This window comes from Canis lupus, chromosome 21, assembly GCF_003254725.2.
Source record: "Canis lupus dingo isolate Sandy chromosome 21, ASM325472v2, whole genome shotgun sequence".
In the NCBI taxonomy this organism is placed as follows: domain Eukaryota; kingdom Metazoa; phylum Chordata; class Mammalia; order Carnivora; family Canidae; genus Canis; species Canis lupus.
In genome coordinates this window covers 22,338,339-22,361,792 of record NC_064263.1, presented here as the reverse complement: position 1 = coordinate 22,361,792, position 23,454 = coordinate 22,338,339, and the positions used below count along the sequence as shown (strand labels likewise).

At 38.4% G+C, this 23,454-nt stretch overlaps 1 protein-coding gene and 1 long non-coding RNA gene across 22 annotated transcripts in view; both read left to right on the top strand.

Annotated features, from left to right (window-relative positions):
* The window catches only part of EMSY (EMSY transcriptional repressor, BRCA2 interacting), a 90,710-nt gene extending 87,938 nt beyond the window's left edge, over window positions 1–2,772 (top strand). For all 21 annotated transcript variants that reach the window (XM_049099140.1, XM_035704118.2, XM_049099137.1 and 18 more), the window contains one exon: window positions 732–2,772. In XM_049099140.1, the coding sequence (XP_048955097.1) occupies window positions 732–926 (195 nt within the window). In that variant the 3' untranslated portion in view covers window positions 927–2,772. The remainder of the gene's footprint in view (window positions 1–731) is intronic.
* The window catches only part of LOC125753293 (uncharacterized), a 132,962-nt gene extending 115,681 nt beyond the window's left edge, over window positions 1–17,281 (top strand). Inside the window, exon 2 of the long non-coding RNA XR_007404789.1 lies at window positions 13,383–17,281. This is a non-coding gene — a long non-coding RNA (uncharacterized LOC125753293). The remainder of the gene's footprint in view (window positions 1–13,382) is intronic.
* The last annotated feature ends 6,173 nt before the right edge of the window (window positions 17,282–23,454 follow it).

The following is a 23,454-nucleotide window of genomic DNA, read 5'->3' as shown; positions in this document are numbered from 1 at the left end:
GTAGAACTTGAAGCAGGGGTATGATGTGAACTGATAGACCTTTTTAAAAGGTATCTGATAAAGATGAGAAAGAAGAACCTGACAAGGCAATATGGCCATAATATGTGTTTGCCTACTGGTATTTTTATTATTTAAAAGACAGTTTTGCCTTTTGTCTACTCAAGAAAGAGTATTAGTATTGACCCAAATAAATAACTTCCCCTTTGAGCTACCAAATGGTTACTGAAGGTTACTGAAAGGTTCAAAATATATTGTGGTGTCAGCAAATTAACCATTTATTTTACAGATAATAATGGGTGAAGTCTGACTACATTTACCTTTAAAATTTGCTTAATGATCAAAGGAAAATGTCCTTTAAAGTCTCTCTCTCTCTTGAATTAGGCACAGACTTCAGCCTCCTCTATTAGAAGAGGTGCCATCAGAAAGTGGAAAGATCATTTTAAGTTGTAGAACTTGGACTTGAATCCTGGCACTTTAACTTTGACCAGTTGTGTGACCTTGATTAAGTCACTCTCTTAGTTTCCTCATTTGTAAAATGGGAATAATACTTTTCTTAAGAGTGTTATGGGGATTTAGTAGAACATTATGTGTTAAAGCACCTAGCACAGTGCCTGGCGTGTAGTAGTTGTCCGATAAATGTCAGTTTTCTTGTTTCCTTCCTTAGTGTTGGGGGAATCCTTTCGTGTTTCTTTTTCTTACCATAAAGCCCTTTTCCGTGTCTTCTCTTCCAGGCCATTCCCCAGTATGCTATTCCTTGTCACTCCAGTTCCAACGTGGTTGTAGAGCCCAGTGGGCTTCTTGAGCTAAACAACTTCACTAGCCAGCAGTTGGATGACGATGAGACCGCAATGGAGCAAGACATTGACAGTAGCACAGAGGATGGAACCGAACCCAGCCCCTCTCAGAGTTCTGCTGAACGGTCCTAAGTGTTTTGGAAATAGGAGTGCACTTTAAAACCTACTTGGTTACCAAGTGTCCAGGGAAGCCCTTGATTTTTGATGTCTAATGAGAGCACTTTGCCCAGGCTTAGGCTGTGGACCCCAAGATAGCAGTGTTTCAACAAGAATTGCTGCAGGAGCAGCATTTTAAAACAAGATAAAACTCACAGGGGAATGTACTTTTTTTAAAAAAAGGAAAAGAAAAAAAAAAAAGAAAAAGGAAAAGATGCACATCTACAAGTGACAGAAGACCTGACATTCTTTCTCTGTTGGACCACACCTGATGGAAAAGTTTGTCATGCAGTGGAAAGAGACTTTTCCTGTGAATGTTCCTCAACTGGTTTCTACTGAGCAAAACACCATCAGAGAAGGAGAATGTGAATAGTTTGTATTTTGAAAAGGTGTGTCAGGAACAGTTTTTTAAAAAACCTTTTATGTTTTTTGAAAATCCTTGGAAGTGTTGAATTGGTTAACATTTTACATTTGCTCAGTTTATAGTTTATAAAATAACTAGAAAAATACTGGCATTAAAGAATCCTTGTTAGATGGTGGAAATCAGATCCCTAACCAGTGGGAAGTGCTTTTTGGGTGGCTTGTACATTCTCACCAATTGTATGCTAATTTATTGTGTTGTTGTTTCTTTGTGCTCCAGGCAGCACACTTGCCTTCTATTTATTTAAATGTAAACATTTCAAAGCAGGCCATATTCTTTCTGACAGATTTCCTGTAAACCAGGATTGCCTGCCCTTTCCACCTCCCACCCCTCCCCACTCCTTTAAGAAAACTTAAGAGAAAATGTTTCATTGTGAAGGAGAGGAAAAGAAACATTTTCTGGCCCAAAGGAAATGTTCAGCTATGTTTAGGAAAAATTATTCATATGATGCTATCTTAACATTGAAATTGCACATTCGTGTTGGACTGAGACTTTGAAAATAACTTTTACATGCTTTTGTTTAACCCCCTTTGAAATGTATAAAAAATTCATTTACAGTTCTAAATGTAATGTTTTTAAGCATTCTGCCTTTTTAGGACACAGTTTGTTTTAAGCAATATGTTTGGGTCTTGTGATCACTGTCTGTCACAAGTAGAGTGAGGGGTAAGAGGGTGGGAGGGTAACGGTCAGTTTTGACAAGTTGTGGCAAAGGAAGCAATTCTTTTCATTTTTTAAAAAAATGTAAATAGAAAAGTTTTTAACGGTTTTATATAGATTTCACTATAAATAAGCATTTTAAGACTGACAAATGTTGAACTGTACATACATATATCAGCATAACTGCCCAATTTTTTGGTGCTGAAGTACTGTAAGTAGATTTCATCAACAGTCTCCTAATTTTTGCATCTATATCTAGAAAAAAAACTGTGATACTATAGTTATTAAGTTCCCACTAGAGTGACACTGAAAATTTAAACACAAGCATTCATAAGATGCACTGACCTCTGGTAGTCGCCATCATTTCTCCTGAACGATAACGACTTACCCATAGATGGGGCTGTTGGGTTTTATTTTATTGTACAAATTCATGTTTAAAAGACTTTGTGATTGTTTCTAGTTAAGTAACTTTTTAACCTCTCCAGTCCTAGGCTTCTTTGAGAATCTGATTACACTATGAACTCTCCCCCGGAAGACACAAATGCCAATACACATGTTAGATTTTGCGTATAATCTTAGGGGTCTGTAGGCCCCTAAGCCTAACCACATATTCAAGGTTAAGCCCTCTGTTATGGTCAGTCCATTACTTACAGATGTAAGTTTTTATAAAATAAAATATCTTTAAACATTCATGGGTCAGGTAACAAGAACATACTTGAATAAAGTTATTATGTTCTACTTCTACATATTCTGGCAGCATGGCATACCTGTGTCCCTTTGAGAATTTAGCCTTAATCTGTTTTCAGCAACTGGAATGGCAGATGAAACTTCCACCATCTACACTTTTAAAAATTAGTGTGTATATATTAACAAATTACCAAGTGAGGGATTTAACATTTATTTTTCTTTCAAAGGTATTGATTTCAAGGAGAGCATGAATTCTTTTGTTTATTCAACAAACATTAAACATCTTGTACGTGTCAGGTACTGTTCTAAGCACCAGGGATTCCACAGTAAATAAACAGAAAATTCTACCCTTATGGAGTTTACAAACAGAGAGCTTCCTGCTGATGGAATGGATACAGGGCTGAAGGAAGGAGGAAACAGGAGTGACTCTTAGGTTTTTTGATTAAGTGGATGGATGGTGATGCCATATATGGATCTCCAGGTATCCTTTTACTGAAAGTCTTAGCATCAGCTCTATTTGTATTTCGTACGTTTAAGTCCATAAATTAAATGTAATTTTAAGTCAGTCCTTGTGAAAGATATTCAGAGGTTATACTGCAAATGCTACAGAATTATTAGAGTCCTAACTGTTTTAGGCAGTGATAAGAAAAATCCATTTGGTTTAAAGTAAACTTTGATAAATGCTTTGTATTGCAGAATGCAGTTTATGGTGAACTTAGAGAACTTTTTAAAAAAAGGTTTTATTGAAATTAATTCACATGCCATACAATCCACTCATTTAAAGTGTACAGTTCAGTGGTTTTCACTATATTTACAGAGTTAGGCAGCCATCACTACAGCCAATTGTAGAACATTTTCATAACCCTAAAAAGAAGCCCTATACCCTTTAGTTGTTACCCTTGAAACTCACCCCACCACCCCAGCCTTAGGCAACCACTAAACTACTTCCTGTCTCTATGGATTTGCCTATTTAGGACATTTCATATAAATGGAATCATACAGTATGTGGTCTTCCGTGACTGGCTTCTTTCATTTAGCATAGTATTTTCAAGGTTGTAGCACCGTTCAGTCCTTCAGTAATATTCCATTGCTTTAATAGACCACCTTTTATCCATTCATTGGTTGATGGTCATTGGGTTGTTTCTGCTTTTTAGCTATTATGAATAATGCAGCTGTGAACATTTGTGTAGTTTTTAAATATGTTTTCAGTTCTCTTTGGTAGGTATCTAGGGAGTATAATTCTGTGTCCTACAGTAACTATTTTTAATGATTTGAGAAACTACTAAACTCCTTTCTACAGTGATTGTACATTTTAGAGCGGTATAGGAGAGTTCCAGTTTTTCTACATCTTCACCAGTGCTTGCTGTTATTTTTTGTGTTTGTATTATTATTATTTTTTAAATTATAGCCATCTTGGTGTGTGAAGTGGTACCTCATTGTTCTGATTTACATTTCCTGATGGCTAATGATAAGAATCTTCTCATGTGCTTATTGGCCATTCATTTATCTTTGGAGAACTACCCTTTGCCCATTTTTAAATTGATTGATTTTCTATTTAATTATTTAAATTGAGAACTTTTGAAGTACAGGCAATAATACTGCTCTTAAGAGAAAAGTAACCTGTTCTCTCTGGTAATTAATTCATCACCGTTAAAATCTTAATCTTCTTCATCTCTAATATAACAAATTGCTTAACATTCTTAAAACCAAAGCCATATAGAGCTTTATAATTGAAAACACTTTTAAATACATGTCTTTGTGCGGTTCTCTCAGTGACTTGCTAGGATAGGAGACAGTACAAAAGAAATAGTGGCCAAGTGATCTGGATTTGACTCCCAGACTCCTGTTACTGGATCATATGAACTTGAGCAAGTCCTATTCCCCATAGCACAAAGTGACCCCCATGGGATCATTGTGAAGACTGGATGAAACAGTGTATGTAAAAATGCCCCAGGCACAAAGTTAGGTGCTCTATTTTTTTAAGTCTAGTATTTATACATACTCCCACTTTATAAATAGAAAACCGAAGGCCCAGAGACAAATGAAGTACCAGAGCTCACAGATAATATGCTAGTAGGCATCACGCAATTCCCCAAGTTGCTATTTAGGAGTGTGTGTGTGCCACCACACACAGAGAATTGGCCTTTGGAAAGACAGGGGAACTTGATATTGGCCTATAACATGATCTCTTTGTCAGTCTTAGGTGCCTTCACACAGAGGTGCTCACACACAAGTTTGTTTTTTGAGTTCAATTACGTGTCACAAATCCCAGATAAGAGGAAGTAGACTGAAAAAGCACCATATAAGCAAGGCCTTTCCAAGAAAAGAGTGAGAAAATAGTCTGCTGCCTCTGTTTACAGGTTTATAAACTTTTAACTGAGGTTTGATGACCTATATATTGAAAAAAGGATCGAAACACCATAGGGTCAGATTTGTACTTGTGAGAAGTCTTGCTCTCCTTTCTTACCTCTTCCTTGTTCACACAGACTGCAACTGAAAATATGGCACTTACTTTAAAAACAAAACAAAACAAGCCTAGGTTTGAATCCTGACAAGCCATGTGAGTTTGAACGAAGTCTAAGAGGCTTTGGATAGCACAAGATAGGATGATTTATGCTGCTGTGTAATCTGCTCCCCACTTTTAAATATCCTTTTTCTTTTCCTTCCAACAGATAGTTACTAGGCACTTTTCTGTGTGCAGATGTTGGGGATATAATAATGGCTAGGGAAAGAAGCCCCTACCCTCACGGAACTTCAGCCTAATAAAGGAGATAAATTAATGAATGATCATAACTAAATATATTCATTGCTAAGTGCTATGATGGAAAGATAAGTAGTGTCATGATAGTATATAAATACGGAGGTTGAGGAATTTTGCTCAGAATGGAATTCTTAAAATAATCTGAAGGAAGAGGATTCGATTAGGCAAAAAGAATGGAGGGCAGCTGTCCAAGCAGAAGGATAGATGAAAGCCTTTTGGTAGAAGGGGCTTGGGGAGAGAGGAACTTTGAAAGGCCAGTATGGCAGAAACAGCAAATGAAGGCAGCAATCGTGATGGGAGCAGAACATAGAGATGGATCTTGCAGGTTATAGATAACAGTTTGAGGTTTTATTAGAACAATGAGAAATCACTGAAAAGTTTCAAGCCATTGAACCTGGCAAAATGAATTAATAACGTGTACAAAATACTTGGAGTTATGTTAGTTCATGAGAACAGAAAAATATATTTGACCTTTTTTTGATGCCAGTCTCATCTCCTTATGTCCTTTTCTCAAACATCTCTGCTTCCCTAATACTGTAGTATGAGTCTGGCATTCACGGGTCTTAGCCAAAACTTCAATCTACATTTCTAGATTCATAACCGATTTCACTACCCTGACCTACTGCCTGTCTCCCCCGCCACACATACAGTTTATGCTCTGTATTTGAAAGTCTCACTCGTTCCTCAAAGCTCAACTTGAAAACCACATTCTTCACCAAGAATGCCCAGATGTGTCCAAGGAGAGCTTATTCCACCGCACTGCTGGGTTCCTCTAGCATTTGGGGAGAAACACATGTTTACTTAGCACTTACCACTGTTTATCTACTGTGAATTATTTGCAATTTCTCACAGTGTGCTTCTGGGAATGCAGTAGCCTAAGGAGTCATTCTAAATTCTTTCAGCCTAAAGTAAGAGGTGCTGAGCTTTCTGGATTTTTTTCTTTTATGCGCTTGAATATCAAGGGCATATTCAAGTTTGTTAGAAAGTTCAATATCAAGGGCATATTCAAGTTTGTTAGAAAGAGTTTAGTGAGATCATTGATAATCTTGATAGGATCCACTCTCATATTCAAGTCAGTAGCATCCTATTTGGTTCTCCGCAGGATTAACTGCTATTTCCTTGCATGCTAGATCTAGTTCACCAGGGTTTATCATCTATACTATCACTTTGACCTCTAATCCATATATGGATTAAATCATTGAATAAATATTGAGCAGTTATTATGACCCAGGCACTGTTCTAGCCAATAGGGATATAGCAGTGAATAAAACAGTGGAAAAATAAAACAACCTGTGCTATGTATCTTACATTCTAAATAAATATAAATTAAATAGTATCCTATGGTAATTAAGAAAAGTGGGAAAGGAGAATATGAAATTCTAGGGTCTGTGGGTGTTAAATCTTAGATGGAATAGACAAGGAATTTCTGAGAAGGTGAATTAGAGAAAACCTGCAGGATGTGAGGGAGTCCGTCAGGCTGATGTGTTCAAGGTGGAAGGGACAGCAAGTACAAAGGCCCTGAGATCCGTGCCTGGGATATTCAAAGAACAGTAAAGAAAATAGTGAGATAGGGTCAGAGTGAATGGGAAAGAAGGAAGTAGTAGGATATAAAGTCAGAGAAAGAACTGGAAGCTATTCCTACTTTTCTGAGTGTTTATTATGAAAGAGTGTTGGATTTTATGAAATGCTTTTTATGCATCAGTTGAGATTGGGTGTTTCCCTTTGTCCTATAAATATGTAAATTGATTGACTTTCTTATGTTGAACCACTCATTCCTTTTATAAGTTCCACTTGGTTATGGTAAATAATCTTTTAATGTGCTATTGCATTCAGTTTGCTAGTATTTGTTAAGGATTCTTGTATCTATATTCATGAGGAATATTGGTCTGTAATTTTCTTGTGATGTTTTAGCTGCCTTTTGTATTAGGGTAATGCCTCATAAAATGAGTTAAGAAGTGTTCCCTCTTATGTTTTGGAAGAGTTTGAGAAAGATTGGTTTTAATTCTTTAAATGTTTGATAGAACTTACCAGTGAAGCCATCTAATCCTTGACTCTTCTTTGTTGAGAAGTTTTTGATGATTGATTCAATTTCTTGTTATATAGATCTGTTGAGATTTTTCTATTTCTTCTTAAATCAGTTTAGGTAACTTGTGTGTTTCTAAGAATTTGTCCCATTTCATTTAAGTAATCTTATTTGTTGGTGTATGATCAAAATATTCTTTTAATTCTCATATTTCCACAAAGACAGCAGTAATGTCCCCATTTGCATTTCTAATTTTAGTTATTTGTATTGTCTTTCTTTTTTCTTCATCACTACCTAAAAGGTTGTCAATTTGAGGATCTTTCCTAACAACTGACTTGGTTTCATTTGATTACCTCTTGTTTTTCTAGTCTCCATTTCATTTATCTCCATTATTTTATTATTTTCTTCCTTTTACTAGCTTTGGGCTTAGTTTTGCTTTTCTTCTTTTTCCTTTTTCTAGTTCCTCAAGGTGCAAAGTTAAGTTATTGACTTGACATCTTCCTTCATTTTTTGATGTAGGCATTTACAGCTGTAAATTTCTGAGTACCACTTTTGTTGTAGTCTATAAGTTTTGGTATGTTGTGGGGTTTTTTTTTTTTTTCACTCATCTCAAGGTATTTTCTAATTTCTTTTATAATTTCTTCAATCATTGTTTAAGAGTTTGATTAATTTCCACTTATTTGTGCAATGTCCAGTTTTTCATCTTCATTCCATTGTGGATGTTCTATCTATGATTGAAAGTGGTGTACTAAAGTCTCCAAAAGTCTCCATTATTGTGCACTGTCTACTTCTCTCTTCAGTTCTATTAATATTTGACTCATATTTTAGAGCTCTGATTCAAGTATATTTATAATTGTTATTTCTTAATTGTTATTTCTTAATGAACCCTTTTATCATTATATAGTCCTTTGTGTCTTGTAACAGTTTTTGACTTAAAGTCTATTCTGTCTGATATCAGTATAGTCACCTCGGCTCGTTTTTGGTTACCATTTGCATGGAATATATACTTCCATCCTTTAACTTACAACCTATTTATGTCTTTGCATCTAAAATGAATCTTACAGATAGCATATTGGATCATTTTCTAATCCATTCTGCCAGTCTCAGCTTTTGATTGGAGAGTTTAATCCATTTACTTTTAATGTAATTAGTAATAAGGAAGCCATTTGATATTTGTTTCCATGTCTAATACTTTTTAAAATTCCTCCTTTCCTCTATTATGGCCCTCTTTTGTGTTTAATTGGCTTTTTTTTGTATTGAAATGTTTTTATTTCCTTCTCATTTCCTTTGTGTACATATTTTAGATATATAGATATTTCCTTTGTGATTACCATGGGGATTACTTTTAGCATCCTGAATTGATATCTAGTTTGAATTGATACCATTTAACTTCAATAGCATAGAAAACTTTGCCCCATATAGCTTTATCCCCCCTTTATGTTGTTGTCATCATAAATTACATCTCTATACACTCTGTGTCCAATAACAGGTTTATAATTACTTTTATGCATTTGTCTTTTCAATTATGTAGGAAATAAAAAGTGAAGTTACAAACCAAAACTACAATATTATTATTGGCTCTTATATTTTCCAATGTAGGTACATTTACTGGAGGTCTTTATTTCTTCATATGACTTCAACTTATTGTCAGGTGGCCTTTTGTTTTGATCTGAAGGACTCATTTTATTTACTTATTTTTTAAAGTAGCCTCTATGTTGAGCATGGAGCTCAACATGAGGCTTGAACTCAGAACCCTGAGATCAAGACCTCAGCTGAGATCAAAAGTCAGATGCTTAACCAACTGAACCACCCAGGCACCTTTGAAGGATTCTTTGTAGTATTTCGTTATGGGAAGATACAGTGGTATTGAACTCCTTGAGCTTTTGTTTATCTGGAAATGTCTTAATTTTTCCCTAGTTTTTGAGTGACAGATTGCTGGATATTGAATTCTTGATTGACAGGGTTTCCCCCCTCCCTCCTTTTGGCACTTTAAATATGTCATCTCATTGCCTTCTAGGCTTCATGGTTTCTAGTGAGAAATTGGCTGTTTATATTATTGAGGAGGCCTTGTACCTGAGAGTTGCTGCCCTCTTTATAGATTTTGTCTTTTGACAGTTTGACTATAATGTGTCTTAGTGTGGCTCTGTCTTTAAGTTTATCCTACTTGGAGTTCATTGAACTTCTTGAATGTGTAGACTCATATCTTTCATCTAACTTGGAGAGTTTTCAGTTATTGTTTCTTCAAATATTCTTTCTGCCCCCTTCTCTCTTTTCCTCCTGGTATTCCCATAATACATATATTGACCCTTTTGGTAGTGTCCCACAGGCCCCAATAAGTTCTGTTTATTTCTCTTCCCCCTTTTTCCTTTCTGTTCCTGTATAATTTCAGTTGTCCTGTCTTCAAGTTCACTGATTCTGCCTTCTTCATGCTCAAATTTTCTGTGAACCCCTCTAATAAAGTTTTTTAAAATTTATTTACCAGCATCTCCTCATTTCTCCAGCCCCTGGCAATCACCATTCTACTCTTTTCTGTGAGTTTGACTTTTAAGATTTCATATATAAATGAGATTCTGCACTGTTTGTCTTCTCTAACACACACACACACACACACACCATATTTTCTTTATTCAATCATCCATTGATGGGACACTTAGGTTGTTTCTATATCTTGGCTATTGTGAATAATGCTGCAGTGAACATGGGAGTGCAGATAGCTCTCTGAGATACTGATTTCATTTCCAGTGTATATGTATCCAGAAGTAGGATTTTTGGATCACATGGGTAGTTCTTAATTTTTTTGAGAAACACCTGTACTGTTTTCCATGAAGTTTTCATTTCAGTATCGTACATTTCACATCCAGAATTTCCATTTGGTTCCTTTTATAATTTCTTTTATTGATATTCTCATTTTGTTCTCAAATCACTTTCTGTATTTCCTTTAGTTCTTCATCCATGTTATCCTTTGGCTATTTGAGCACATATAAGACAGTTACTTTAAAGTCTTTGTGTAGCAAGTCCAACGTCTGGGTTTTCTTGGGGACTATGTCAATTTCCTTTGAATAGGTTTTCTGTTTATGTGTATACTTTGTGATTTTTTTTTCTTTTTTTGGTTGAAAAGTGTACATTTGAGTATTATGGTGTGGTAACTAGAATCAGATTTCCCCTTTCCCCCAGGGTTTTTATTTTTTATTTTTATTTTTTTTTTTATTGCTAAAGGCTGTAGTGGTTCATTTGTTTACTGACATCTTCTATTTACCCCCCAGAGAATGTATTCTTTTCTTGTGTGGTCACTGAAGTCTCTGTTCCTCAGCATGTATTGAGTTGGTGGTTTGACAGAGATCTCCTTGAACCCCAGGGCTAAGCAAACACACACACACACACACACACTCACACCTCTTGGTCTTTGCAGATTGGCCTTATGCTGTGGTCCCTCCTCAACACTTATCCAGATGTCCACTGAGCCTAGGGACCAGCCTGAGGTGAAACCTTGAGGTCTTGTCATTTCTTTTCTAAGCCTATATGTGGCTTTCTAAATTCTTATATACAAGTGCTTTTGAATGCCTTAATTTCTTAAAGAAACTCTCCTTGGCTTTTCCTTCCAGGCCTTGGATGGTCTTTTGTGTCTCAACCATAATCTTTTGCCTTAGCTGTCTGCAGATTGTCAGCCTTACAGTGTTTTCAAACAATGTATTCTGCATTTCCAGCATGGCTGAATTCTGGGTTAGGTGAAACAGAAATGACTGTCTTGCTTCAGTCCCTCAAGCAGTCCTGAGGCAGGTTAGAATAAATGTACACAATAATTTGCAAATAAAGTCTGCTCTGTTCCTTCAAAAGCAGGGACCAGGGCCCCACTCTGGCAACATGGGCATTTTTAAGATCATTGCTAAACTAGGGAGAGGATAGGGTCAAGACTAGTAGAAATGCTACAAAGCTTTCCTATTGTTTTGTTTGTCTTTTTTTGTGTGTGGTAAAGTATGCATAAAACTTGCCATTTTCACCATTTTTAAACATACAGTTCAGTGGTGGTGTGTACATCATGTTGTTTTGCAACCATTACCACAGCCCATTTTCAGAACTTTTTCATCATCCCAAAATGAAACTTTGTAGTCATTATATAATAATTCCCCTTCCTGCTTCCCCCAGCCCTTACTAACTACCCTATACTTCCAAAAGTTGCCTTTTTCTTGATTTAGCATTTGGTTATTGCTATATAAAACTTTGACTATTTTCCAGAGTTCTAACAAGATTGGTTCTGGTAGTTTATGCTTGTGTTTCAGTTGCTGTAGATAGGATTGGAGCTTGGAGCTATCTACTCTGCTGTTTTGCTGACAGCACTCTCAACACTATGGTTTTGTTCTGTGCCACTTGGAAGAGTAGTCTAGCCATTTACTGAGCTAGGAAAGATTGTGGGAGGATCTAATCTTGAAGGAGAAGGAGAATATCAGGGGTTCAATTGGGGATAAATTAAATTCAAGACACCTATTAGATGTCAAGTAGGTAGGTAGAAAACAAAAGAGCTCCAAGGGCTGATCCCTGGGTGGTCCAGCACACCGAGGTCAGGAAGATGAAATAGAACCAGAAAAAGAGACTGAGAAGGAGTGGCCAAAAGGACTGGAGGTAAAGCTGGAAATTGAGGTTCTAGTATTTTGGAAACAGATAATGTGTTTATCTTAGAAACAGATAAAGCTGCTAAATGAAGTAAGATGAGGACTAGTGGAGTGAGCCATGTGAAGTCATAGGTGACCTTGGAAAGAACAGTTTTGGTGGAGCTGGGGACAAAAGCTAGAATAGGATGTGAAGAGGGAATTAGAGACTGAGAATACAGATAATTCAATGAGTTCCTGTAAAGAGCAGTGATACGGAGCAGTTGCTGGAAAGGCAAATGGGGTCAAGAGGTTTGTTGTGTTTTAATTTAAGGAAATGAGATTCTGATGAGATTGATCCAGTGGAGAGGGAAAAGTTTATAATGCAGAAGAGAGCCCAATTGCCGGTGTACTCTTCTAGAATCCCTTGAAGTAGAGATTTGGGAAGGTGTTGGGTTCATCCATTATAACAGAAAAGAAAGAAAATATGCAGGGACAGAAGTGGGTAGGCGGGTAGCTACATCTGCCTCAATTTTCTAATAAGTCCCAAATTCCTATCTGCAATTGTTACTTCTTCCCTGAGCCTAAGCCCACTGCCTTGAAACATCCCTGGCTGGATTTCCTACAAGTACTTCAGCTTCAGGTTGTCCCAAATGATGGTCAACTCCCTCCTGATTCATGCTTCCTGCTGTGTTACTACCTGTCCATGGCATCCCACTCCATGCTGAGAAGAGGAAAGGTCAGGTTTTGGGTTGGGGTGGAGGCCTTAACAAAACACCCCAGAGCTGAGGCTGGAGGAAGGTTGGCCTTATTCATGGGCAGGGGGGTAAAAGAATGAACAAAGCAGAGCACCCTAAGATGGGGTGCCTGGTGACTAGATGGCAGTAAATTCAGAGCAGTCAGCTGGAGGCTGTTAAGATGACTTAAAGGGCTATTTTTTTTAATTTTTATTATTATTATTATTTTATTTTTATTTATCTACGATAGTCACACAGAGAGAGAGAGAGAGAGGCAGAGACACAGGCAGAGGGAGAAGCAGGCTCCATGCACCGGGAGCCTGACATGGGATTCGATCCCGGGTCTCCAGGATCGCGCTCCGGGCCAAAGGCAGGCGCCAAACCGCTGCGCCACCCAGGGATCCCTATTTTCTTTTTTTAATTTTTATTTATCTCTGATAGTCACACAGAGAGAGAGAGAGAGGCAGAGACATAGGCAGAGGGAGAAGCAGGCTCCATGCACTGAGAGCCCGATGTGGGACTCGATCCCGGGTCTCCAGGATCGCACCCTGGGCCAAAGGCAGGCGCCAAACCGCTGCGCCACCCAGGGATCCCTAAAGGGCTATTTATATTGTTTTTCTTCCTTAGCATTAGATTGTTGTCCTGCTGGAAGAAGAGCCCTGACAAGTCCTTGCACACTCTGCCTTGCATAGGCTGTTCCCTCCTCACACGCAATGCACTGATTATTGACCAGACCCCTTCTCACTCTGCAATTCCAGGGTCACCTGGGATGCTCCCCCTGACTCTCTCCCTCTTTGCCTCCTCATCTGTATCTCCTTTATGGCTGTTCTACATCTCTATAGCTCCTAATTTTTGCTCCAGGAAAGTTTTGCTCTGAGAGTTGGATTTATCTTTGTGGCCTTAGGAAAAAGTACCTGGTGTGAAGGAGGCACCAACAAGTTTGTTGATTGGCTGTGTAGAAAACTCCCAGACTGGCTCTGGGGTTCTGCTCGCAGGTGCACAAATGCTCATTAACTAAAATGCACAAGCAAATCCAGAAATAACATCCCTATTGCAGGTTGTTTGGGGATGAGGATGTTATTGTTGTGAAATGTTTGTGTATCAGCCACTCTGGACCCAGAGGACAGTGCCCATCTCTGTTGTCATTTGTTCTGTCACTTCAAAGTGCAGGAAAACCATGGGTGGTGATTTTAGAATCTTATTCAGAACCCTCAGGGAATGAGTCATTTTGTACTGACGACTTTTCCGGATTGCCACAGTTCAAATAAATTAAGCAACAGGACATTATTGTTGTTGTTGTTAATTTTAACCATTTTAGACGGTAAATTTCAGAAATGCATTATCAGACTTTTCTGAACATGATCCTACCCACTCCAGTTTCTTCAGGATCATTATCATGAGCATAGTTATAATTTTCCATCTCAGCTACAAGAATACAGAGCCTTGCTAAAGGAGTAAGAGGAGGGCTCAGTCTCTCCCTAGAGCAGACGCAGACCAGAGTCCAAAATCTTAAGGTGGAGGCAGCTGAGCTGCCCTAAAAACCAGAGGGCTAAGTGAGGGAAAAGAAGCAGGGCTTGACCTCAATGACAGGACCAGAGAATCTGCTGCTTCAGTGTGCATTTGAACCACCACCTGAAGTTGAAATGCAGATTCCCATTCAGTAGATTGGATTCAGTTCTAGCCAGAATCTGAGTTCTGCATTTTAAACAAGATTTCAGGCAATGCCAGTGCTGCTGAACCGCAGACCACATTTTCAGTATCAAGTCTTTATTTGACCTCCCAGAGATTTTCTTGTGACCTTCAGTGGGTTTTATTGGGAAGCTTATCTTTAGTGACTCTGGGGCAGCTTACAAGTACCAGGTGGCATCTGGTGGTAATAATTCCTCCATATGCTCAGTGCTCTGAAGTTTATAGAGTGGTCTCAGGTTCTCTGTTTCTCTTCACATTCTCAAAGTAGTCCTGAGAGGTAAGTTAACAGCATTTTACCAGCTAGGAAACCAATTTTCTGACATTGCACAGCTCAATAATTGACAGAACCAGGGATCGTGATGGCTCCCACGTTTAGTGCTCTTTTCACTACTTCTTGCTGCCACCACATCTATGCTGTGCGCCATTCCCAGCCCTGGACTCAGCACCGTGGGAATGCTGTGGGGAAAATAGTGCATGTGTATGCACACGTGTGCCAGTATTAAAACAAAAGGTTGATCAACAGCTGTAGCACATGGGACCCATGCAGTCTCAGGACACCGGGACCAAGAATGACATTTCCCCTCCCCTCAAATCTCCATCTCCACATGATGACCTTGTCTTGCATTCTGTGGGCTAATTGTTGGAATCCTAGTGACCATCTGTGTATTACGTGCTGAGATGCTGTCCGTGCCCCCACTCATTGCCCCTTTGAGTCTTTTCATTTCAGGGCAGACTGGCCAACTCCCCCTACCAGCACTGAGCCTCTCTGCCTTAGGGCTTTCTCTGGCCATGGGGCCTGCTCTGCCCCATGCAGGCACTGGAGTGCTGGAGAACTCGTGCCTCTCAGTCAGCCAAAGATCGATAGGAATGGATGTAGAAATAAGCCAGCTCTCTTAATTCAGGGTCACTCAGAGGCACTTTCTCCACTCACATTAAGCCCCAATTACCCATAGTGGAAACTTGCTTGATCATGTTGCCTTTATCTGCTGTCTTCCTCTCCCTGCCTTGCTTCTCCACCCCTGTAAGTGTTCCCTGGGATCCTCTCTTTAGTGACTGATGGACACCCTCATTTCAGGGTCTGCTGGGACCCTGAAATCCCAATAAGACACTTCTTTTAACCACTCTTCCGACTGATTAATTTACATCTGGACCTGCATACCTGACTCTCCTGTAGTAAAAATGCAGAAAGTATTCCCGTTCCTTAATAAGGTACACACTACCAGGGACCTAGATACATCCCTCCTTCTTATCTTAAGGATTTCTCTCCTGAAATTATCCCTTTTCTCTGCAGCAGCATCTTCTCTCCCTTTCTGTTTCTCTCTCCTGGATCATTCCAATCTGTAAACATGCCTCAGTATAAACCCCTGAGGCCATGTTCTTCTTATTTCTGACCAATATGGAGTAACAGAGACTGGATTTTTCTTTTCTGCCTGAAACAACAACAATCAAAATACATGAAACAACGGTTTTCAAGACATTAAGCATCAAAGATAGTCTAGATTCTTGAAAGGTGGGAAACAAACACAAGAGAGTTTCCAGGTCGCAGCAAGGGAGGAGAACCCAGGCAGAGCCTGATGGACTCCTTGAGTCAAGAAGACTGAACTAAGAGGTAGATCAAATATGCAGGACAGGGACAGGAATAATGTTGACCAGCCAGTCTGAAAAACTTTGTATTTCACAAGGCTTCAGGTAGAGCACTCAGAAAAGTCTCACCTCAGTAGTTAGGAATAATAAGCCCTGGGCTAAATGCTGCTCTAATCCTGCCCCACACATCTTAAAAGAAATAACCCCAAAGATCGAACTGTTTCTAATATAACTGCATCTCAGAACAAAGTTTGTGAAATATTTATAAATATCCAGCACTCCACAAGGTAATATTCACTATTACTAGCATCAAGTAAAAATGATCAGAAATGCAAAGAAGCAGGAAAATACAACCTACAATGAGAAAAATCAAGCAATCAAGACAGCCCAGGATCACCACAGATGTAAAAACTAGCAGACGAGGACATTTAAAAAGTTATTATAACTGCATATATGTGTTCAAATGTTAAATGGAGCTATAGAAGATATAAAAAAAAATCCAAATCAGACTTCTAGAGATGAAAATTACAATATCTGATATATGTGTCATCATATATATCACTATATATACATAACGAATGGGATTATCAACAGATTAGGCATTTCAGAAGAAGGATGATATACTTAATGATAGTAATAGAAATAATTCAAAATGAAACAGTATGAAGAAACATTTTAAAAATGAGCAGAGCATCAGGTAACAGTGAGACAACTTCAAGTGATCTAACATGCATAATTTGGTATCCTGGAGAAATAAAAGGAAGATAAAAAAAAAAAAACAAAAAACAAAAAAACAAAAAAACACCTGAAAACAGTGGCCAACATTTCCCCAGATTTGATAAAAACTATAAATCCATTTATGCAAGAAGCTCAAAGAACTCCAAGTACAAGAAACATGACAGAGTATATCAAGAAACTTCACAGTCAATTGCTCAAAACCAGTGATAAAGAGAAAATCTTAAAAGCACCAGAGGGAAAAGACACATTACAATACAATGGAACAAAAATAAGGATAATAACTTTTTTTTCAGGAAACAATTTAAGCAAGAAGAGAGTGAACAGCACCTTTAACGTACTGAAAATAACTCTCAACTATAATTCTGTACCCACTGAAAATAAGTTTTAAAAATAAAGCTAAAAAAAAATAAAAAAATAAAATAAAATAAAAATAAAGCTGATTTTGACAATATACTGGTTTTGTAGGATTTTATTAAGGGAAGCTGAGTGAGTGTACATGGGAACAAGGAAGAGAGAGGTCAAATAGCAAGATGATAGGTTTAAACCTAACCAGATAAATAATAACATGTAAATAATTTATGCCCAATTAAAAGGCATAAATCATTAAATATAAAATCAAGATGTCCAACTATGTCGCCTCCAAGAAACACATTTTATTTTTTTTTTTTTTTTTTTTTTTTTTTTAAATTTTTTTTAATTTTTATTTATTTTATGATAGTCACAGAGAGAGAGAGAGAGAGAGAGGCAGAGACACAGGCAGAGGGAGAAGCAGGCTCCATGCACCGGGAGCCTGACGTGGGATTCGATCCCGGGTCTCCAGGATCGCGCCCTGGGCCAAAGGCAGGCGCTAAACCACTGCGCCACCCAGGGATCCCAAGAAACACATTTTAAAAGTAAAGTAAAAAATAGGTTAAAAGTAAATGGATTGAAAAATATATACAAGGAAAGAAAGAATACCAAAAAAGTTGAATCGACTATAGTAATATCAGATGAAGTAGATTTCAGAGCAAAAAATACTGTCAGAGATAAAGGACACCAGTTCCTGATGAATGGGTCAATTCATCTAGAGGACATAATCCTAAAAGCATATGCACCTAATAACAGAATTTCCAACCGTATTAGAGAAAACAGAATTACAAGGAGAAATAGACAAATTCACAATTATGCCCAGAGTCTTCACCATTCCTTTCTTATTAATCGAATACATAGGAAAATAAGTAAAAACTTTCACACTAAGAAAGATAAAAAAAAAAAAAATCCCAACACCAAACAGAAAACATTATGCTAAACGAAAGAAAAAGATGTAAAATTTCATTTATGTGAAATGTCCAGAATAGGCAAATCCATATGGAAAGTAGATTAGTGGTTGCCTAGGGCTTGGGGTTAGGGCTGGGAAGGAATGACTGCTAATGGGTATGGAGGTATTTCTCTCTCTCTCTCTCTCTCTCTCTCTCTCTCTCCATGTGATGCAAATGTTGTAAAATTGATTGTGGGGATGCTTGCCTAATCTGAATATATGTGAAATTATGAAAGCAATTTAGTTTTACACTTTAAGTAGATGAATTTTGTGGTTGATGAATTATATCTCCATTCAGTTGCTGCTAAAAAGCAGTTCTAAACTTTGTAAATACCTTTTGGGTTAAGTATCAACCAAACACCTGCTGACTTCTCATTACACTTAGCATAACACCCCAACCCCATCTCTGGTGTGGTTGACCCTTCCTTACCCACCTCTCCAACCTCATCTTTCTCCATTCTCTTCATTCACCATGTTTCAGCCACAGTGTCCTTTGCTCTCCTCTGAACATGGCAAGCAGATTCCTGTCTCAGGACCTTTGCAATTGCTCTTACTTTTGCCTAGAAGGTTTTTCTACCAACTCTTCAAACAAAACTGCTTCCTTTTCATCAGTTCTGTTTTTTTTTTTTTTTAAGATTTTATTTATTTATTCATGAGAGACACAGAGAGATAGAGAGAGGCAGAGACACAGGCAGAGGGAGAAGCAGGCTCCATGCAGGGAGCCTGATGTGGGACTCAATCCTGGGTCTCCAGGATCACTCCCTGGGCTGAAGGTGGCACTAAACCGCTGAGCCACCCGGGCTGCCCATCAGTTATGTTTCATCTCAAATATCTTCTCAGGTCTTTCTAGATTATCCTGGCAAAAGCCTGCTATCTATTTCACATTACCCTATTTTACCTATTTCATTGAACTTAGTACCTGAAACCACATTTTGTTTATTGACATAAGTGCTTCCTATACTAGAATGTAACGTAAACTCATTGAGGAAAAGATTTCTTGTCTTACTACCTACTGTATCCACTGTTCATGGAATAATGCCTGGCACATAGCTGCTCACTGAATAATAGCTATCCAGGCCAGAGAATTTCCAGAAGTATGCACTGATGGTAGAAATAGTGGCACTAGGGAGCAAGGTATGAAAAGTTGCAAGAGTGGGTAAAGATTATGCCTAAGTGACACCAACATTGTCTCTAGCAATAGTGTGGCTGGAGGAGGACAGTGTTCACTGTTTTCTGGAGGTTAGCAGGCTAAAGTGCCTAGAAAGAGGCTAAAATGCTGTAGGAATATGTTTCTATACTCTTCTTTAATACTTTTTAAGTTTAGAAACACATATGCAGAAGAGTGTACAAAACAAATACAGTTTAGAGAATAATTATAAATCAAGTATTCCTATAACGACCCCCCAAGTTAAGAAATAGGATATTACCAGCAACCACACAAGTCTTATGTCATCTTTCTGGGTCATGTTCCTCCTCTCTTCTCAAGAGATAACCACTCTTCTGATTTTTGTTGTAGTCATATAACTATATAACTGTAACTATATATAGTTATAGTTATATATCCTATTTGTTCTGTTCTTCTAGAGAGCCCTAACCATTATGTGCAGTTTTGTTTATCCATTCACCTTTTGAAGGACCTCTTGATTATTTCCTGTTGGAGCAGTTATGAATAAAGCTGCTATAAACATTCATGTATAGGATTTTCTATTTACTTAAGTTTTCAATTTACTTGAGTAAATACCCAGAAGTATGACTTCTGAGTTGTGTGGTAAGTCTATGTTTAACTATAAGAAATTATCAGATTGCCTTCCAAAGTAGTTATACCACTGTGCATTCCCACCAGCAATGAGTGAGAGTTCATGTTGCTTCACATCCTTGTCAGCATTTGATATTGTCAGGCTTTTGGATTTTAGCCATTCTAGTAAGTGTGTATTAGAATCTCATTGTCATTTTAATTTTAATTTTTCTGATTATTAAGCTCGAATTTATTTTCACATATTTATTGGCCATTTGATTTTTCTCTTTATGAAGTGCCTCTTCAAGTTTTTTGCCCATTTTTCTATTTGATTCTTATCTTTTTCTTAATATTTCTATATGTATTTTGAGTGTAAGTTCTTTTCTGGTTGAATGTATTGCACATGTTTTCCTTTCTTTATGGCTTGCTTTTTACTCTTTATAAAGAGACCTTTTGATTAATAGAAAACCTCGTAATTGAGCTACAACATTTACTATTCATATTTAATTTGTATGTGTGTAGATACGTTAGATTTTTATATCAATCATTTATTTGTGCTTTCCATTTATTCCATTCATTTTATTTCCTTTTCTCCCCTTTCTCCCCTTCGTTTGGATTATTTGGTACCATTCCATTTTTCCCTCTACTAGTCTAAGATATACAAGTCCAAGATATACATTCTGTTTTTATCTTAGTAGTGGTTTCTTTAGAACTTAAAAAGATCATCGTGAATTTACCAAAATCCAAGGTAGTTCATGTCTTCTTTTTGAACAATTAAAGGACCTCTCACTTTCTCCTTTCTGGGGTCCAATTACACTTGATTTTTTAAAAGATTTTATTATTAATTTATTTGAGAGAGCAAGCAAGCAAGAGAGAGAGTTGGGGGAAGAGCTCATTAGTGAAGAGAGTGGGAGACAGAGGGAGAGAGAAAAGCAGACTCTCCACTGAGCAGGAAGCCTGATGTGGGGTTTGATCCCATGACCCTGAGATCATGACCTGAGCTGAAGGTAGATGCTTAACCAACTGAGCCACTCAGACATCCTGCAATTATACTTACTTTAGCTCTTGAACTCTGTTTTTGTTGCCAGTCTTCTTTCCTCTGTGTTTTTAGTTTGGGTAATTTCTATTGGCCTGTCCTTGCTGGTCCAGTCCGCAGTTATTTTCACCCTATTGATGAGCCACTGAAAGGATTCTTCATCCCTAGTACTGTGATTTTTATTTCTAGAATTTTCTTTAGACTCAATCTTATAGTCTCTTTGCTGAACATTTTCCATCTGTTCTTGTGTAGTATCCACTTTTCCCACTAGATTCTATAGCATATTACTTTTATTTATTTTATTTTTTTTAAGATTTTATTTCTTTATTCATGAGAGACACAGAGAGAGAGAGAGAGGCAGAGACATAGGCAGCGGGAGAAACAGGCTCCTCACAGGGAGCCCAATGTGGGACTCCATCCCCAGATCCTAGGATCACACCCCGAGCCACCCAGGCATCCCCTATTTTTATTTATTTTAAAGTCCTCCTCAGACAGTTCTAACCGTCTGGATCACCCCTGAGTCTGGTTTTATTGATGGCTTTGTCTCTGGACAATGGGTCATTTGTTTCTTGCTCTTTGGATATATCTTATGTTTGTTATTAAATGTCAGACATTATTTGTAGAATAGTAGAGACTGAGATAAAAGTCTTTACACCTAGGAATGGGCATGTCTCCTATTCTGTCAGACTGTTAGTGTGTGGGATTGAGTTGATCTGGTAGGGAGTTGAGCTGGGTTTGGGTGTTTGTCGTAACTGTAGTTATCTTCAGTGTATCACAAGTGTCACATTCCCCTAGAACTGCCTCATGTTTAGTATTAGAAATAAGGTGCTGGGGGATTTTTTTTTCAGTGACCCCACTCCTCAGACTTCAGCCGTCCTTGCACTTCTTCACCACAGAAGGGTTCACACTACATTTTTCTCCTTCCCCAGTAATAGACTGATTTGTGTGTTACTCTTACAAGAGGCTTGTTGTGAGCCCAGGGAAAGATTTTCTTTGTTGTGCCCCTGCCTCCATCTTAGGCTGGCCCTGTGTGCCTGGGCCTCAGAGGTGGGGTTTTCTCAGCGTTCTTGTCTCCTCTTCTTGTGAAAGCCACTCTCTGCCTTATATCTGTGGTGAGTCTTGCACTGGATAGGATTTCCTGCCTTCTTCTAGCAGTTAATAGACTAGTGGTATCTGTTTAGGATCTTGGACAGATTTCTGCATTCTACTAATATAGATTTTTCCTGTATCCTTCTCTCATCAGCAATGGGATTTTGCCCCTGCCCTTGGGAACAAGATTTGCTGCCCCTGCCCAAGTATCTTAGGGCTTTGTTCCCTATGACAGAAGGGTCTTGGCAGGGACTGTACTTTCCTCTACGACTCCTCCTGCACATCGGTACTCCTAGAGGTGGCTCTCCACAGTCTCTCATGCTTCCTCCATTATTTCTTGTAAGTACCTGGTAGACGCCCACAGGAAAGAGCCCTCCTTGAGTCTAGGGCTCTATACTGTCATGTTAGCTAACACTCAGCCATCAGCAGTTAGGAAACTTGTAGCTGTTTTCTGCTTATCTGCCTGTATGGTGGCCACACAATGTCTAGCTGTGTCTCAGGTGAGCCAGTCCCCCCTGGTTTCATCTCTCCTTGCAGGGGCCTGTACCTCCAGAGGAGTCAGAGTGTCCTTGGCTATCCTCTGACCTCAGATCTTTGATGCATTCAAGAAGAGTTCTGATTTGTAGTTTATCTGACGTGTGTGTGTGTGTGTGTGTGTGTGTGTGTGTGTGTGAGAGAGAGAGAGAGAGAGAGAGAGAGAGAGAGGGAGAGAGGGAGAGAGAGAGGATGGGAGCCAACACTCCTTTCAGCTTCCTACATCTTAGGGAATAGTGGAACCTCCTAGGAAACAGGCTTCATTTCTTTTGTCCAAGTCCTTCCCCTTCCTGCCACCCTCTGATCTGGCTCTTCGTTGGCTGCCCTCCCCAGCTCCATTTCCATTCCCAAAGTATAAGACCCTATCTTGCATTGCAAGAACCCCCTTACAGGGTAAGGATGGGAAGGAACAGGAGGGAAAAGACAGAGGCTTGTCAGTGGACAGGGTTTAGGATCAGGCCTTGATATTCATGCATCAATCATGTTTGTCCTGCTGCAGCTTTAAATAATAGCAGTGATTGCGTTGGGCCTCAGGGATGCAGGATCCCCATCCTGCCAAAGGGAGCTGTGTGAGGGACCCTGCAGTCTTCTCCCTTATTTTCCCTATTGTTGGAGAAGAGGCTGAGTTGATCCATATAATAAAGTATTGGGGGCGAGGGAGGAGGAAAGGTGGGAAATGCTGGATAGTCCAAGGTTAAAGTTTTCAGAGCATCTGAGGAGAGATGAGCCAAACCAGGCAGAGGATAGACACAGACAAGAGAAGAGTGGATTCTGAGAGCATTGCATGGACTGTATTTAGATTTATTTTCTCTTTAAGAGAATTAAGTAAAGAATGACTTATTTTAGATTATTAGTATTTAATAATATTATTTAGATTATTCTAAAGGCTTTATTTAGGAGCAACTTTTTTTTCTTTTCTTTCTTTCTTTCTTT